The sequence below is a fragment of the Anoplopoma fimbria genome, chromosome 22 (genome assembly GCF_027596085.1).
Source record: "Anoplopoma fimbria isolate UVic2021 breed Golden Eagle Sablefish chromosome 22, Afim_UVic_2022, whole genome shotgun sequence".
Lineage (NCBI taxonomy): Eukaryota > Metazoa > Chordata > Actinopteri > Perciformes > Anoplopomatidae > Anoplopoma > Anoplopoma fimbria.
The window spans coordinates 5,201,494-5,219,758 of record NC_072470.1 but is presented as its reverse complement, the minus strand read 5'-3'; the positions used below and the strand labels follow the sequence as shown (position 1 = coordinate 5,219,758).

Genomic DNA, 18,265 nt, shown 5'->3' with positions numbered 1-18,265 from the left:
TGTTGAAAAGTGGAATATCAGACGCAGCCATGCGGGAACGCTTCTACATTTGAACAGAGGAAAGGGGGTTGAACATGTTTTTGTGGTTAAACTAAGTCGACAGGCATAAGAGGAGCTACTGCAGCATGTAACATCACCGAGCTAGAGGGGAAACAGAAACGGATTAGGAGGAAACAGGCATGTTTCAGTATATTTACATCGCCTACAGGTACTCAGCTGACATCTGTATTCTTAGAGCTTTTTGTCCTGAAATTTAGCTCAAACAATGCTGGAAGGACGACGTAGTGTCTTAGATAAATGGAAGGGCTGCATGCTTGTGAAAACTAACTTCTGTAAAAGCGTGAATCCACAAAGAAATCTAACATAATGTGTAGCATTAAAATCACAAGTTTTCATGTAGAGCAGCAGCTGACAGGTCGGTGACACTCACGCCTGGCTAAGCAGAAGCTTTGCTAATTGATGCAACTTTTCTTTCGTGCTTAAAAATAACTTGTAACCCTCAGCTAACCCACACCATTAGTTTCACATCAGCGACAGCCACAATCCATTACACCACAAAGCCGCTGTCACAGCGAGAGATCAGAGAGGGGATTTCCTCCAAATCAAACAAGTTTACATCCCTGCAGCCGTCACAGTTTCAGCGGGATAACAGGCCAGTACTTGGGCTGTGTGAGGTCACATTTTCTGTCGAAATTGAGCTGCATTGCTGCCTCCATGGCCAGGATCTTAGCGGCGTCCTTGCCGTATAGCTTCTTCATCTCAGCCCCACGTCTCTCGCCGGGTCGGTCCGAGGGAGGAGCCGCGTTGTTTCGCCAGGAGACGCCGCGCAGGTCCTGGTCGGCCGGCACGTAGCTGTCGTGCTGCTCGGCCTCCAACTGCTGCTGCAACTCTGCGAAGACAAGAAAACCGATTATTTTCAGACACATAGGAGATCATCTCCTCATCTTGTACTATACCTTAAACCAAAGCTTTGATATCTGATTACAAGTTGGACAATCTCGAACTTCTGCTCTCTTACTCAGCTCCTCTTTGTGTTTCTCTGTCTGGGCGAAGTACTCTCGAAGCTCCTCGCTGATCTCCATGTTGCTGATGTCACACTCGATCTCGCTGTCCGAGCTGGTCTCCTCGTCCCCATCCTCTCCATCTTCCTCCCCTGCGTTCCAGTCTGCATAGCGCTGCCGCCGGCTCCCGGGACCCTGCTCCTGGCTGTAAGTGGGGCCGCAGGCAGCCTCCAAGGCCTTTCGGTAGGCTCGCCTGTGTCTCTGGTGCCAGGCCATGGCCTGCTGGTAGTGCTGCCAGTAGCGGCTGTACACGGGGCTGGAAAACCAGGACATCACGGCGCTTACGTCCTCCTGCAGATGAGAAAGATACGCACAGTTCTTAGGCTTATATCCATATTATTCACAGTGGTTTCATCAGAAATCTACCAGTTCAAATTAAAAAAGGTAAACTTGGCACTTTTGCACAATGAATTATTTGTAGTTAAAAAAGACCAAAAATCATTTAATGTGTGGTCACTTAGCTGCACAAACAAGAGGGTCAATGTTTCACTTCCTGTGGACATAACACCTGAGTTTCCTGTGGGGCAGCAGGCCCTTAAAGCTCCAGTAAATGGGCATCTGCTGCTTTTCTATTTTGCAGTCATTATGGGATATAAATACTGTGCAGAGAACACCTTCAGTGAGCTAAAAACGGTAGGATTGTACCTTCTCGGCTGCCTTACCATGAGTGAAGATGCAGTTTAGTGAATCTTCCTGTTTACTTTGAACACGTTATTCCACAAAGCAAACCTGCCAATTCTGAAAGATAGAGAATAACTATTAACAACAAATAACCAATGAAGAAAAATGTTAAATAATAGAAACTGAAGAAGCTGAATGCCTCCCTTAAGCGAGCATTTACCTGCTTGTTGTCAACTTGTTTAGCTGCCCATGCTGCTTCCTGAAACAAAGATTTCCCAGCAGCCTTTGAGCGACAGCAAAATAAATCCTGGCTAAGTGGCGCCACCTAGTGGACACTTTGTATACATGCAAGTAATTTAAATACAGTACACCTGTAAACTGAGAAATAGATTGAAAGAGTGAAACCTGCTTCATTTTAAAGGTGGAATAAATGGGAGTTGCAGTTCAATACCTTCTCTTTCAGTTTTCTTTTTTAATGGAAGTTCATTTTGATTGAGAAGTTTTATATTCGGCCATTTTGACATTTTTTGAAAAACCTTTGATGGCTAATAATGAAATGAAGGCCTTCCTATGATGTACAAAATAATTTGATTTCTATCTGATTTAGGGTGAACTTTTCTATGGTTGTGGACATGGACATGTAAGATGTGCCATGAGGGTCAAAGGTGAATTGCAATCTCTTTATCTTAATCTTTTAATGTGTCTAAATTGAGTTCATTTCATAACATCTTGTGTGATTTGGCTTCACTTGTACACTATTGTTTTAAGAGTAAAGTTACAATTTGAAAAGGCTTTTCTCATTTTTAGTTTATTGCACATTGTCTGAAATTCCAGCAGGCCCGACATCTTGGTTCTGTAGCTAAACATTTGCAAAACCACCAGATATTTGTATGTCTTGTTTTATCTTTTGAATGAAATACAACATTCTGTGGGCAAGGACATAGTGATAGTGAGTGTTTGAGTGCTGTGAGACATGTTTGACTGTATATCTAGGTCATGCTTTGGCTTGAGGCTTCAAAGCTTTCAGAGGAAATGCAAAAAGACAGATGTGCCTTTTCAAAACACATTTCATCTTATGATGTTTGAATGGATGAGTTAACTCAATAGAATAAGTATTTTTCTCTTTTCCAGAACATGTATTATCTTAAGTATATCATGTATTACTTCCTTAAATACTACCTTAGATTGCTGTGTAAATAGTAGTTCAGTGCTTTGTGGTGAATGCATGCTTTATTTATCAACACATATCATGTATTTCATATTTGTCCAGGTAAACAATGACCCTATATGAAGATTGTTGTACTTCCTTCTTTAATTTACAGCTAAACTAAAGCTACATAAAATACTATGGATCATGAGAGGTAGGTTGTATATTTTAGCTGCTGCTGCTGCATAAAAAAATTAAATTAAAATTAAATTTAAAAAGTAAATAATAATAATAAAAATAATATCTAACAATAATAATATGTTTATTTAAACAGCACTTTTCAAATAAGAGATACAGCTAAAAGCACTTAAATAAAAATACTAATTAATAACAATAAAAATGACGAATGCAACCCATTCATTCAGGGAAAATACACACATAAATACACAAATAACACTTCTTTGAACACTTGAGGTTATTGTCAAGGTGCAACTTGATTAAATTAGTCAACACAATGCTGTAGAAGGCAGATAGGAGAGGTTATCTTATCTGATTATTTATTATTTCTTTTTATTATTTATCTGTTGATATTTTCCCATCTAACATATAATATATTTAATTTTGATCAGTGTCAAGTCTCTTCAAACTAATTTTAAGTCATTGGACATCAGACAGTTCTTGAGAGTCGTTGAAGTGCTTAGATTTGACATCCAATTTTCTTTTGGACTCCTGCTTCAAGAAAAACACAAAGCCCTGTGACTCGGTAAGTTTGGCTGCTCATCCTTCTCTGTAATGGGCAGTAAAAACGCAGTTTATCTCTTTAGCAATTATGCTTCAGCAGACGTTTATGCTTTTCAGTATTGTACAGGAGAGGACCTGTACAGGAGAGTTTCATTCATTTCTTATAGTACAAATTTTCTTAGCTTTCTTGAAGTCACTCATTTCTTTTAGTTACACTTTATTGTGAAAGACTATTGTGAAACCGCTGCCACACAATGTTTCATCACACAGACAATGTGACTCCAGTCTTACGCTTATTGCTAACACCATATATAAAGTGTGTGACTGCAGATTTGCTGTTTTTTCAAGCCTCTATTGGAGGCACGAGTAATGCCTCTTATTAACAATAAAAGCATATTTAAAAGGATTTGAGTGTTCATATGAAGGAGAAACACCTCTTAATCTCTCTGTGAAACATAACTTTCTTACTGTTTTTCATCTTAGAGTGTCCTCCTTTCGAGAGGACGGCATACGGCCTCGTACCCCTGTGAGAACTGAGAGTGTGAAGTTAATGTTGCCAGACAGGAATGCAGAAATGTCGGTTTGTGCTCCTCCCTACAGTACGTCTCACTGTACTCTGCCAGCAACACATGCTCTGCTGCTCTTTAGATGTTGAGCATCATGGTTAGGTGGAAACTGTGGTTTGTGCTCCGGCTGCTAACTGTTTATGTCGACAGCAAAGGTATTGTGCAGGAACTACTTTAACAAATACAGTATAAATGCAACAGGTGCTAACGTTGATTTTTTGGCTTTAATTATTTGATTGCAGAGAATCTGCTTGTGAAAACCATTGGGAGAGAACCAGATGTCACTCCAATATGCACCAATGCTACAGAGCATATCATCAGTCTGATAGTGTGTAAGATCAGAACAGAGATGAGAAGAGAAGAGTGTCGTCTGCTGTATCAATACGGACAAGACTTTATGTACGAATGTGACTCCAGATTCACACTTAAGATGGAGAATCAGACTGTGTTTCTCCACCTGACCAATTTAACAACAGCGGATAGTGGGAGCTACACCTGTGAGTGTTCACATACTGATGGGATGGATATTTTCTATCTGAATATCACTGTGAAAGGTAAATATTTGACTCATTTTCTTGTTTTTGTGCTTCAAACTTTATGAATTTCTTTATTTTGTTTCCAGTGTGTTTGCTTCATTTTTTTCCCTCTTTTTTTCATTCGTTGCACTATTAAGCCAGACAAGAAACAATGCTTATGCTAACAATATAATATTACATGATATTGTGGACAACACAGAGTATATTTCAGCGACTACACACTCACAGATTTTTCTTTTCTCCGAAATATTTAAGCGGATGAAGATGACAACAGAACTGATTTTATTCCAATTATTGGAGTATTTATATTCATCATCATAGTTGGAGTTATTCTGGGATTTATCCTAACAAAAATTCACCACAGGTAAGAGACTATATTCATAAAGTGCTGATAGGAATTAAAATAATCTTAATTAAAGTGTAGTGAATTAACAAAGTGTAATGAGCTGATTTTGTTTGTCCATTTATCCAACAGAAGACAACAGGAACAACTGACAAGTCATGCAAACACGGTACTGCGCTTTAAATATTTTTAATCAGATACTTTTTCATCTGCCGTTAAGTTTACTATTATTTAACCTATGTGTTCTTCTGCAGGAGCCGGAACTCATTGAGCCGTACCTCACCTACATACAGAGAGAGAACGAGCTCTATTCAACTGTCACAATGTACTAATTTATGTTTTGATATGCCACAGTTTACAAATGCTTTTATTGAGTTTTAATTATACAATATTTACTCTCTTGTGATGCAGGAGTTCTGGCTGTATAATAATTGCAACAGCCCGTTGTCTCCACTGTGGCTATTTTGCTTTGCCTGCTTTTTTTGCATTTCAATTTAAAATCTTATCTAAGAAATTAGTCTTTTTTATGAAGGCTGTTCAGTTAGTTAAATACCTACAAAGCCATAATAATTCAATATTTAAAAATATGTATTTGGTGTCATTTAAAGAAGATATACTCCCAGTGTAGCATCTCTTAATGTGGTTCTGAATATAAATATTTATCACAAATAGAAACCACCGACAAAGTGAACCTTTTTAACCAAACTGCTCTGTCATTTCAGAGAACATACAGTATTTCCCCAGTATTCTTGAACACATCATCCGTGATGTAAGCAGGGCCTTTTTCAGGATTTAGAACATAACTCGGTTTATTAGGTGTCACCATGACCCCTTTTGACTTCTTACAACTCAGCCTCCTGCATGAACTTCCTGTCTGAACTATTTACGTTGTGACAGTGGTTGAGGGTTATTATCTGACATGACACAACATGTGAAAGACAAAAAAAACAAACCTTTTTAACACGTAATAACTTTTAAGTAAGAATAAAGTTAAATGTGTAAATTCATATTACATTTTTGGAGGATAATTTACTGAAGGTCAGTTAATTGACAGGAAACAGAAATAAATGTATAATACCACAATTTAACATTAAAATAAAACTGCCTAGTTAAGACAAAACCAAATTGAGGCTTAATGGGTTCTTATGTCAGATTATCTCACTCAGTCTAAACTCCTTATTATTATAAACCCATAATTTAAATATGATGAACATAACATGATGTTTGGACATTACTCTTTATATTTGTGTCCCTGTTCAGACTGAATGTCATGCAGCAACTAAACAAAGTGTCAGGTTGTCCTCCTATAAACGTGCTAAGTGCTTAAATTTATTTGAAGTTTCAAAATAAAAGCTATGAATAAAAAAACTCCATGAAATGATCTGGTTCATCTTTTTCCATGATTGAGGGATGAAGCTTAAGCAAACATTGCTTTCTGACTAAGAGCTTAAAACCTTGTTTAGTAATGCAGTTTATTCTTGAATAAGCAATTGTAATTTTTGTATTTTGATAAAGGTTAGTTTTTTATTTTCCACTTCTTATTTGCAGACACAACAAAATGTCAGGATCATCTCCATTACCTATTTGTGAAACCCCCTTCTCTTTGTTGATCCACGTCTTCTTTTGGACCTTTTTAAATGTACAAAGTAGCTATTTTAATGTGCGTATTGATGTATACAAAAGACATATAATTTTACATTGGAGGCGTTTAGCTGAGGCCATTTTATTTTATTTTAAAGTATAGATCACATGCAGACAGGAAACAATGAGAGGGAGAGACATGAAACAAAGGCTCGTGGCCAGAATGGAACATTGTGTTTGTATAATGGTGTCTATGGTGTTGTCTGTGTCTAAACCACTAGGCCACCACACCGCCTCTAAGCTGATGCTAAGGCGAGAGTGTTGTATAATGGACTTTGCAACAGGAGAAGAAGCCTTTTGTAACTCTTTACGTTCAGCGCTGGTCGTGACAGTGGTTGAGGGTTATTATCTCAGTTTTAAATGACACAACTAAAAAGAACCAATCAAAGGTGTAGGATAGATGCTGTACTAATACTAAATGTTATTTCTTATATTTAAGTTTTTTTCTTACATGTGAAAGACAAAAAAACAAACCTTTTTAACACGTAATAACTTTTAAGTAGGAATAAAGTTAAATGTGTAAATTCATATTACATTTTTGGAGGATAATTTACTGAAGGTCAGTTAATTGACAGGAAACAGAAATAAATGTATAATACCACAATTTAACATTAAAATAAAACTGCCTAGTTATGACAAAACCAAATTGAGGCTTAATGGGTTCTTATGTCAGATTATCTCACTCAGTCTAAACTCCTTATTATTATAAACCCATAATTTAAATATGATGAACATAACATGATGTTTGGACATTACTCTTTATATTTGTGTCCCTGTTCAGACTGAATGTCATGCAGCAACTAAACAAAGTGTCAGGTTGTCCTCCAATAAACGTGCTAAGTGCTTAAATGTGTGCTCAAATTTATTTAAAGTTTCAAAATAAAAGCTGTGAATCAAAAAAACTCAGTCTTTCCATCAAATGATATGGTTTGTCTTTTTCCATGACTGAGGGATGAAGCTTAAGCAGACATTGTTTTCTTTCTGACTAAGAGCTTAAAACCTTGTTAAGTAATGCAGTTTTTTCTTGAATAAGTAATTGGAATGTTTGTATTTTGATAGAGGTTAGTTTTTTATTTTCCACTTCTTATTTGCAGACACAACAAAATGTCAGGATCATCTCCGTTAACTATCTGTGAAACCCCCTTCTCTTTGTTGATCCACGTCTTCTTTTGTACCTTTTAAATGTACAAAGTAGCTATTTTAATGTGCGTATAGATATATACAAAATACATATCATTTTACATTGGAGGCGTTTAGCTGAGGCCATTTAATTTTATTCTAAAGTATAGATCACATGCAGACAGGAAACAATGAGAGGGAGAGACATGAAACAAATGTTCGTGGCCAGAATGGAACATTGTGTTTGTATATGGTGTCTATGGTGTTGTCTGTGTCTAAACCACTAGGCCACCACACCGCCTCTAAGCTGATGCTAAGGCGAGAGTGTTATATCATTGACTTTGCAACAGTAGAAGAAGCCTTTTGTAAATTCCAGATCATTTACAAAAGCCTTGAGACCACAAATAACAAATAAACAGTATTCAGATCTTTTACTTTGGTAAAAGTACTAATACGACACTGTATAATTACTATGTAACAAGTAAAAGTCCTTAATTGAAAAGGTTAAAATGCAGAAAAAAGTCCCTTGTGAAAAATGACTCAACAATCATTGAAATAGTTGGCAAAACGTTTGTAAATCTATGAATCAAGTAATTGTTTCATCTTTCAGTATCAGTATAATCAGTATAACTCTATAACATGGTGACATTTTTGACAATAATATCTGACATGAATATCCCTTGTTTTATACATGTAGATGTTAACAAAACAACAATCATTCTTTAAACTTGTTGATGAGGAGAACTATATTGGTGATGGATTTATTTTTTTGGCATCACATCTCTTGTTCCTTTTGTAGGATCAGTTTAAAGATTAACCAGGCTGAATGCTGTTTTTTGCTGCCCTCTGGTTGAAGTCAGGGGCATTACTTTTTTTTTTCATAAATCATGCACAGAATTGTCAAAGAAATTGACACTTTCTTTTTAAATTCTCATAATTACCGAGCATCATATCCTTCTGTGTTCCATGATGCTACGTTTTAGAAGCGGCCACGTCTTGCATTTCCTTTCTAGGACTCTTCACCTACATCTCACATGCTGTTAAGATATTTTAGGTAGTTTGAGGTCAATGTTTGCAGTATAGTTTACAGACTTCTACACGGTTCAGAGCTCTCTACCATCATGGATCAGCTGACACAGTTGTGTTCTGTTCTCCTTCTGTCGCTGTGCTTGGGTTTTGACTCTGAAGGTACTGAACTTCTTTACATGAAGTTTATGCAACTCAGTCAGTTTTGCAGTTTGTCTCTAATAAGTTTTCCTATTTTTGATTTTTGGCAGAGACTACAATTAAAACCATTGGGAGAGAACCAGATGTCACTCCAATATGCACCAATGCTACAGAGCATATCATCATGCTCATAGTGTGTAAGATCAGAACAGAGATGAGAAGAGAAGAATGTCGTCTGATTTATCAACACGGACAAGACTTCAAGTACGAATGTGACTCCAGGTTCTCACTTAAGACGGAGAATCAGACTGTGTTTCTCCACCTGACCAGTTTAACACCAGCGGATAGTGGGAACTACACCTGTGAGTGTTCACATGATGAGGGGACGGAGATTCTCCATCTGAATATCACTGTGGAAGGTACATTTCTTATTCATTTTCCTGCTTTTGTGTTTCAAACTTTATGCATTTCTCTAAGTTCGAGATGGTCATTTTCCAAAGCATTGTCAACATAATGGAGAATTTCTAATGATAATATGATGCTACTTATATATATATATATATATATATATATATATATATATATATATATATATATATGAAATTAGACCAATTTAAACTAGAAATGCAGATTCCAAAGTGTAGAGCAAATATAAAATATATGATAATAGACAGTGTGTTTTGAATAAATTGCAATATATTCGATTTGCAAATGATATCAGTTATAAAATATTAGAATCATAATGTTTATTCAGATACAGAATAAATACCAGTGTCATTTATCTGACAACCATTTTGTCTTTACAATGTTTTAGAGGAGGAAGATGTCAGCGACTCTTCTAACATGCAAATCTTGACTGCTTTGATCGGTGGAACTATACTCATCACTATAATTGGAGTTATCTTCGGGTTTATCTGCATAAGAAAACTTCATGGGTGAGAGTATAATATACATTTCTGTGTGTGTGTGTGTGTGTGTGTGTGTGTGTGTGTGTGTGTGTGTGTGTGTGTGTGTGTGTGTGTGTGTGTGTGTGTGTGTGTGTGTGTGTGTGTGTGTGTGTGTGTGTGTGTGTGTGTGTGTTTTTGGTTATCCACTAACTCTGATAACTCTGTAATTTAAAGCTACTGTTCAAGGTCACAAGCCACATCTGGAACATCTGTATGTGAAACTCCCGGCTCTTTTGTGAGTAATGTAGCCTAATTATGTTCTGTACCTTTAAACTCTCACATATAACCTTGACCCACTTATTGAAAAGCTAAAGTTTCTGTAAATGTAGTGACTCAGGACCTTAATATTGTAAGAATATTGTTTCTTACAGGATGAAGATGACCCGGATGACCCCTATACAAGCCTCCAGCAACCAGACAGTGATCTCTACCAAACTATCTCAAACTCAAGAAGTAACGTAGAAAATATCTGCTTTAATAACCAGGAAATAGATGGAGGAGAGACTGATCAAAGTTCCGTTGACATTTATGAAAATATTTAAACTTAAGAGTCAAGATAACATTGGAAGCAGTATTATGTCGGTGACTTGTGTTGGCATTTGTACACTGATTTCTCAAAACAATATGTGATATTAAGGCCTTTCAAGTTATAAAAATAATCTTGAAATGATCTGGGAAAATTCTTTTAGAGTTATATATTTCACTAGTATCGGGAAGTGTAAAGGTGTAATGCAAAAAAGTTAACTACACAAGATATTCAAGATGCATTGTTTAAAAAAATCCTATATCTCACTGAAATGTTACTTGTAAATGATTGTGGAATTATATTAAATGTTATGACATCTTTTTTTCTAGTAATTAGACAAATATACTCTGTAAAATCGTGTATTTTTTAATCTGTAATTTCCATGTACCAATAATATTTAGCCTTTCAAGTAACTACTTTGTTCATAAACCCTCTGTATGCAACATTGCAGTGGTTGACAAGTTAAGAATTGCAATAAAGTGAGTAACATATGATTTCTTTTTTGGAGTATTTTAATCATTTTTGAACACACACACCTTATTTTGAGTTGTGGCCTTTCTGATTGTCACAATAATGTCAAGATAATGTCCTTAAAACTATACAAAGATAAAAAAAATTGGGGTCTTTTGGCCATATTGTTGTTGTTATCATTAATATTATTGTTTATAATGTTGATTGCAACTCCATAATGCTACAATTGAGGAGTGAATATCCTAAAAGCTTGTCATACTTACCGTCACAGGAACTAGTTCACAGTTTCTTTCTTAATGTGATCAAAGTTAACTCACTTGCATGAGGCGAGATGTGTTTTTGTCACCTGCTTATAGTCTCTGCTGCTTTCTATTCACAGCTCAAGCTCAGTTCTCCAAATATGGAATGACCACAATGATGCACACAATAATTCATTCTGATTGGGTCCGACTCTGCCCACCTGATGCTTCATGATTTGACATCACACCTCAGACATGTAGAACGCAGTTTTTAGACGATGTGTGTCTCAGAGTGTCTCGTTGTGAAAGTAGAAGTTCCAGTAGCAGCACTTCCTTTTCCGTATCTCTGTGAGAGTTTGAGTTTGAGGTGGCCGGAGTGCGTCCTCCTCCCTTTAGCGCGACATACTGTTCACCTGCAGCATTAGTTGGTGCTTGACCAGTATGGCAGAATGTAAACTGTGCTTTGTTCTGCTTCTGTCACTAACAGTGTGTTTAGACAGCGAAGGTAATGTACAGAAACTAATTCACACATTGTTAAATTTTGCTTTTCTAATATTCACAACATGCAAAAATGATAGCAATCCCTAACTGACTTTATTGTTTGCAGAGAATCTACAATTAAAACCATTGGGAGAGAACCAGATGTCACTCCAATATGCACCAATGCTACAGAGCATATCATCATGCTCATAGTGTGTAAGATCAGAACAGAGAAGAGAAGAGAAGAGTGTCGTCTGCTGTATCAACACGGACAAGACTTCAAGTACGAATGTGACTCCAGGTTCTCACTTAAGATGGAGAATCAGACTGTGTTTCTCCACCTGACCAGTTTAACACCAGAGGATAGTGGGAACTACACCTGTGAGTGTTCATATGATGGTGGGACGGATATTCTCCATCTGAATATCACTGTGGAAGGTAAATATTTGATTCATTTTCCTTACAAACAGAGCAAAAAACATATTTTTTTTTCTTACAAATAAGTTTTTTTCTTTAATATGTTTCAGAGGACAAAGACATGCAGATTCAAAAGGCCTTAATCGGTGCAACTATAGTCATCACTATAACTGCAGTTATCTTGGGATTTATCTACAGAAGAATACGTCATAGGTGAGAGTAATACTGTAATATTTACAATTAGTGTTAGGAATAACTTAACAGCATTGGACGATATATAACAGTATATATATATATATATCCATTGTGGTAAACACATTTGTGTATATATACCATTTTCTTTAGTTAAAGTGGATGTTTGAATTACTTTAAATACACTGCAGTCATAAATATGCAGATCTTGACTTTGATTTTAATAAGAAGTAATAAAGGAAGACACTGCCTTTCATTTGTTTCGATCGTATCTATAAATATAGAGTGAAATAACATTAAGATTAATTACCAATGCATTGTTGTCTCACCCAACAGAAGACAACCAGAACCACTGAGAAGTCTTCCAAGCGTGGTACTGAAAAAAGTTATTTTTTTATTCATATAAATGTGGTTTATTTGGCTTTAATTATTTTAAGAAAGAGATTTGTCTTCCTGCAGGAGCCAGAAGACATTGAACCGTACAGCACCTTCATACGGAGAGAGAACGGGCTTTATTCAACTGTCAGACTACCTAACTGTAACAATAATACTCACCATTCAAACATGTCCACCACAGAGGACACACATTAAGAGATGTTTCTGCAGAGCTCCATTTATATTGAATCTATTCAAAGTGAAATGAGACCTATTGTCCACCAGGTGGCACTCTTTTGTTTTGTGACAAATGTATACTTTATGCAAATGTGTGTATAAAAGTGAGCATTACACCGTTAATATATTATACTGTAATAATGATAAAAAACTATGAATTATCTAAAAAAAAATAAACAGTTCAAACTAAGTTGTTGGTCCCGTCTCTAAATCAGTCTCTGAATATATAAGCATGTTTTAATTGGAATAATAACAGAGTGCACTTTACATCTTGTCGGCAAACTGAAATTTGTCTATTTTATTATTAGTAATATTTTAATATTTTAATACTCTTGATCCCTCATTCAAATATAATCTAAAATGATACACCTATCATGTTTTTGTGTCATGCATCGTCTGCCAATGCAAGAACTATATTTATAATCTTTACGGGTAATACTTCCTTGTTAACGAACCAAACATTTGCTTTAAATAACTAATTATAGCTGATTTACAGTATATAAATAAAATAAATGATTTCAAGCATACTTTAAAGCTTCTGCTAGTTACCATGTTATTTATACCATTGTTTATGTATAAATGTACGATCTTGGATTAAGGCACAAATGTCTAAATGGGTATACCCCTATTCAATTATATCTACATGTAACTCTTCCACACAGAGCATGTGGTAAACACATTTGTGTATATATACCATTTTCTTTAGTTAAAGTGGATGTTTGAATTACTTTAAATACACTGCAGTCATAAATATGCAGATCTTGACTTTCATTTTCATAAGAAGTAATAAAGGAAGACACTGCCTTTCATTTGTTTCGATCGTATCTATAAATATAGAGTGAAATAACATTAAGATTAATTACCAATGCATTGTTGTCTCACCCAACAGAAGACAACCAGAACCACTGAGAAGTCTTCCAAGCGCGGTACTGAAAAAAGTTATTTTTTTATTCATATAAATGTGGTTTATTTGGCTTTAATTATTTTAAGAAAGAGATTTGTCTTCCTGCAGGAGCCAGAAGACATTGAACCGTACAGCACCTTCATACGGAGAGAGAACGGGCTTTATTCAACTGTCAGACTACCTAACTGTAACAATAATACTCACCATTCAAACATGTCCACCGAAACAGAGGACAAGGTGACACATTAAGAGATCGGAGTTTCTGCAGAGCTCCATTCAGATATTGAATCTATTCAAAGTGAAATGAGACCTGTTGTCCACCAGGTGGCACTCTTTTTTGTTTTGTGACAAATGTATACTTTATGTAAATGTGTGTATAAAAGTGAGCATTACACCGTTAATATATTATACTGTAATAATGATAAGAAACTATGAATTATCTAAAAAAATAAACAGTTCAAACTAAGTTGTTGGTCCCGTCTCTAAATCAGTCTCTGAATATATAAGCATGTTTTAATTGGAATAACCAACAGAGTGCACTTTACATCTTGTCGGCAAACTGAAATGTGTCTATTTTATTATTAGTAATATTTTAATATTTTAATACTCTTGATCCCTCATTCAAATATAATCTAAAATGATACACCTATCATGTTTTTGTGTCATGCATCGTCTGCCAATGCAAGAACTATATTTATAATCTTTACGGGTAATACTTCCTTGTTAACGAACCAAACATTTGCTTTAAATAACTAATTATAGCTGATTTACAGTATATAAATAAAATAAATGATTTCAAGCATACTTTAAAGCTTCTGCTAGTTACCATGTTATTTATACCATTGTTTATGTATAAATGTACGATCTTGGATTAAGGCACAAATGTCTAAATGGGTATACACCTATATATAATTATATCTACATGTAACTCTTCCACACAGAGCAGTTAGGTTCTTTCCACCAGGAATATGAAAACACTTAAGAGGAATTAAACATTGACTTCCCCTTTGTGCTATTTTGTAAACAAAAGAGCTTTGATCATGACATAGCATATCACATATTGTTTTTCTAGATTATAGGAGATTGTGTTTGTAAAAACATTTTGTTAGTTACAGAGAAAACATATTTATTTTATTATTTCATTTTCAGTCTGCAAATACTTTAATCCTCTGTTGTTATTGTTTTTCTCTCTGGTGTTTCCCTGCTAGCATTCCTCTTTATTTACAGAGGAAGTATGACTGGGTCACACGCATTTGGTTAAAGCATCTGAGCTTAAGAAAGGCCATTTGCAGGAGATTTTAGGATGAAGGATCGAGAGAATAGACTTTAGCACTATTGAGGGAGATTTGAGGGAAATTAGTCAGCTGTTCTGATTCAAACAGCAAATTCAGCAAATGCATGTGGCAAGTTTCGCCTTTTTCAACAACATTCAATCAAGAACTAAAAACATGGTTGAGGCACGAGCTCATCTGAGGCAAACCAAACTGTCACATGACACATGAAGTGTAAAACAAACATAAGAAGACAGAGCTATAAGGCATTGTAGGTTAAATTAGGTCCATAAGGCATTTTCTCAGACACATTGCTTGAGTAGCCTACTCAATCAGCAAAAAAATAAAGTAGCCTTCTACATTTCAGACAAGATGAGGATTATTGTTTGGTTTATTGCTTTTTGGGTTGCCGGATGTAGCAACAGGCTAGTTAGCATAGTTTGTTTTTAGCTGGATAGTAGGAGTTTTCTACGCTGCTGTTGGTAAATTTGCCAAAAATAAGTTTTGAGGTGTTCCCCAAGGTTCGATCCTAAGCACACTTCTGTTTGTTTCCCCTTGGTCATATATAAAAAATGTTTTAAATAACTTCCTAAACACTATGAATCTGGACACCTTTAAAACCATTATCTTATTTAAATGTATTGTTATTTTAATGATGTTCACTTTCATGCTGATGTTAGCCAGTGATGATGAAGACAGACAAAATAATTCAGAAACTCATGAATGGACATGACTCATGACCCATACCTGAGCAGCTACTCACTCGTGGCTATTCATAGACTGAGAGGAGCTAGATTAACATGGTGATGGTGGCTGGACTACAGAGGCATTAAGATGTCTATCAAACCTGAAGAACCAGTGTAGGTCAGCCTAAGCAGACGAAGAAATAACGCTGGGTAGGCAGTTCAAAACATCACATCTTCATCATCATTTAACATGATTACTGGGCTTTCTCATCTAACCTTTGGAACATAGTACCATGTTATTAATAAGTGTGAAATCATTCATAAAATTATGTTCAATTCTCTATTCCAGACACTCAAAATTTGGATATAGTTACACTTTAAAACCAAGAAAATTGAAGTTGAGACTGACTGTCAGGCTGTGACTATCTACAACTGCTGCGCAGAGATAAGTTTGAAAACCAGAGAAGTGGAACATGCGACCAAAATAGTAGCTGGGGCTTTCAAGTTGGCACTTGGTGATGTTGGTTGGTAAACCGCCATCTGCTGACAATGCTTGCGTGGCATCCTGGTGTACTATTACAGGTATCAGCTCAGCTGCCAGGTAGTGCAGGTACTTCCCTCTATCAATGACTGTATCACAAGTATACAAGTCCATGTTGTCTAATCAACCCTGGACCTTTGCCAGTTGGGAGTTATTTAATCTTAATTATGCCCTAAGGTTTTATAGCTATGATAAATGTTATCATGAAAATGAAAATAAGGAGAGTTTGCCGGCCGTTTAACATTATTATTTCTTCAGACAGTGACATGTAGATCTTCCACACAGAGCAATTAGGTTCTTTCCAGCAGGAATTTGAGAACACTTAAGAGGAATTATAAAGTTACTTCCCCTCTGTGCTATTTTGTAAACAAAATTTCAAAAGAGCTTTAATTGTGAAATGGCACAACAAATCTACAGATACATGATAGGGGCATGCGTCAACATCCCGGGTTCACCCTGCCACTGTTACTCCTTCCTGTTGCGCTTTGCTGTGACGGGATGAATGAACAATGCACCCATGACAGATTTCCTGAAGATAAGATAACAGTTTCACAATTACAAAATAATTCCTCCTATAGGCGTGGGGCATTGGAATGCATGATGAGGATAACTGAAGAGGACATCATTCAGTTAAAGGGGACATATCCTACTTTTTTTCTGGTTCATACTTGTATGTACACATTATTTTTCTCTTGGTATCAGTCTGTAAATACCTGGAATTCACCCTCTGTCTGAAACGCTTTGTTTTACTGCCTGTTTCCTTAAAACTCCACCTGGTCAGCGTTTTTAAGTCTTCAGCATCTGCAATGTCGCCATCTTCACAGCATCACTGCAGCCGAGGACTTACTGTGTGTTTCTACATTGAGTTTAGCGGCTCTTCTACTGGTTACTGTATACAGTAGTTTTAATAGTTTTAATATCAAAATCTTATGGAAGTTGTGGCGACTTATCTAAAAGCATGGTTTCTGGATATGGCCAGTGTGCATTTCTCTTCACAGTATTTATATAGCACTTGCTTGATAAAAGAAAAAATGACATGGAAATCCCACCTTCTTGAATATGAAATTTTACAAGATTGTGTAATTGAATCATGGTTACCAAAGAACTGAATCACTACACTTACAACTTGATTAAACTTCCCTAACCTGAAGTCATGACAAAGCATCCTCAGACATTAACTGGTAACTACTCTAAAACCAATATGGTAAAGCTGAGAATGGGCAGAGTGGTTGATTTGCAGAGGAAATACTTATAGAGCCATTATGAGACACGTTCGAGACCGGACTGGGAAATAAATTTGTAGTATTTGCTCTTTTTTTAAATTAATTTGTTTCTAAGAAATCTTTGTCCTCTTGTCACAGGTGGACTTTTTCAAGTCAGTTCCGGGTGGCTGGAATGATGTCAAGCATCACATGTTTGGAATCACACTTACCGTTATGAATATTCGATTATGATCACATACTTCGCAGGGAAATGTTGTTAAACCTCAAAACACCAGAAGCCACAGTGTGCGCAGCATGGGGGGACTTCTGCTTCTGCTTTGGGATTTTTTGACCATTGAAGATTACTGGAGGTGTTGCAAATACAATACTACATTACTAAATACAGTAAGTATACGATTTACTGGACTTTACTGTAATAGTATTAACACTTAAAAGAAAAGCAGAGTGAGTTTCAAATGAGACTAAAGCTCATTTAATGTGACTTCACCTTTTACCTTCACTGCTATTTCTTGTATTTGTAATAGATTTCATCAATAAAATATCATATTTGTAGTAAATAGAATATGTTTTACCTTGATAGTCCAGCTCCAGGAATGTAGTCTGTTTTCATATCACCTGTATTCAACCACAGCCACTTATCATGAGACTTTTGTCCATTGCTGATACATTTGCTTTAAAGCATTCATTCATCCAAAATCCCAGATTATATGTTAAATGTGGGTTGCATATAACCCCCCACCCCCTCTCTCTCTCTCTCCCTCTCTCTCTCTCTATCAGTTTCACTTTAACTGACGCCTTTATATAAAGCCAGCTG

At 36.0% G+C, this 18,265-nt stretch overlaps 1 protein-coding gene across 1 annotated transcript; it reads right to left on the bottom strand.

Annotated features, from left to right (window-relative positions):
* Positions 1-238: 238 nt before the first annotated feature.
* On the bottom strand, positions 239-1,988 carry gemin8 (gem (nuclear organelle) associated protein 8). The gene is made up of 4 exons (XM_054624004.1): positions 1,903-1,988; positions 1,724-1,799; positions 1,019-1,352; positions 239-889 (listed from the first exon to the last, which is right to left on the bottom strand). Exons 2-4 carry the CDS (start codon positions 1,724-1,726, stop codon positions 630-632), a joined length of 597 nt encoding a protein of 198 aa, XP_054479979.1. The 5' UTR covers positions 1,727-1,799; positions 1,903-1,988; the 3' UTR covers positions 239-629.
* Between the last annotated feature and the right edge of the window lie 16,277 nt (positions 1,989-18,265).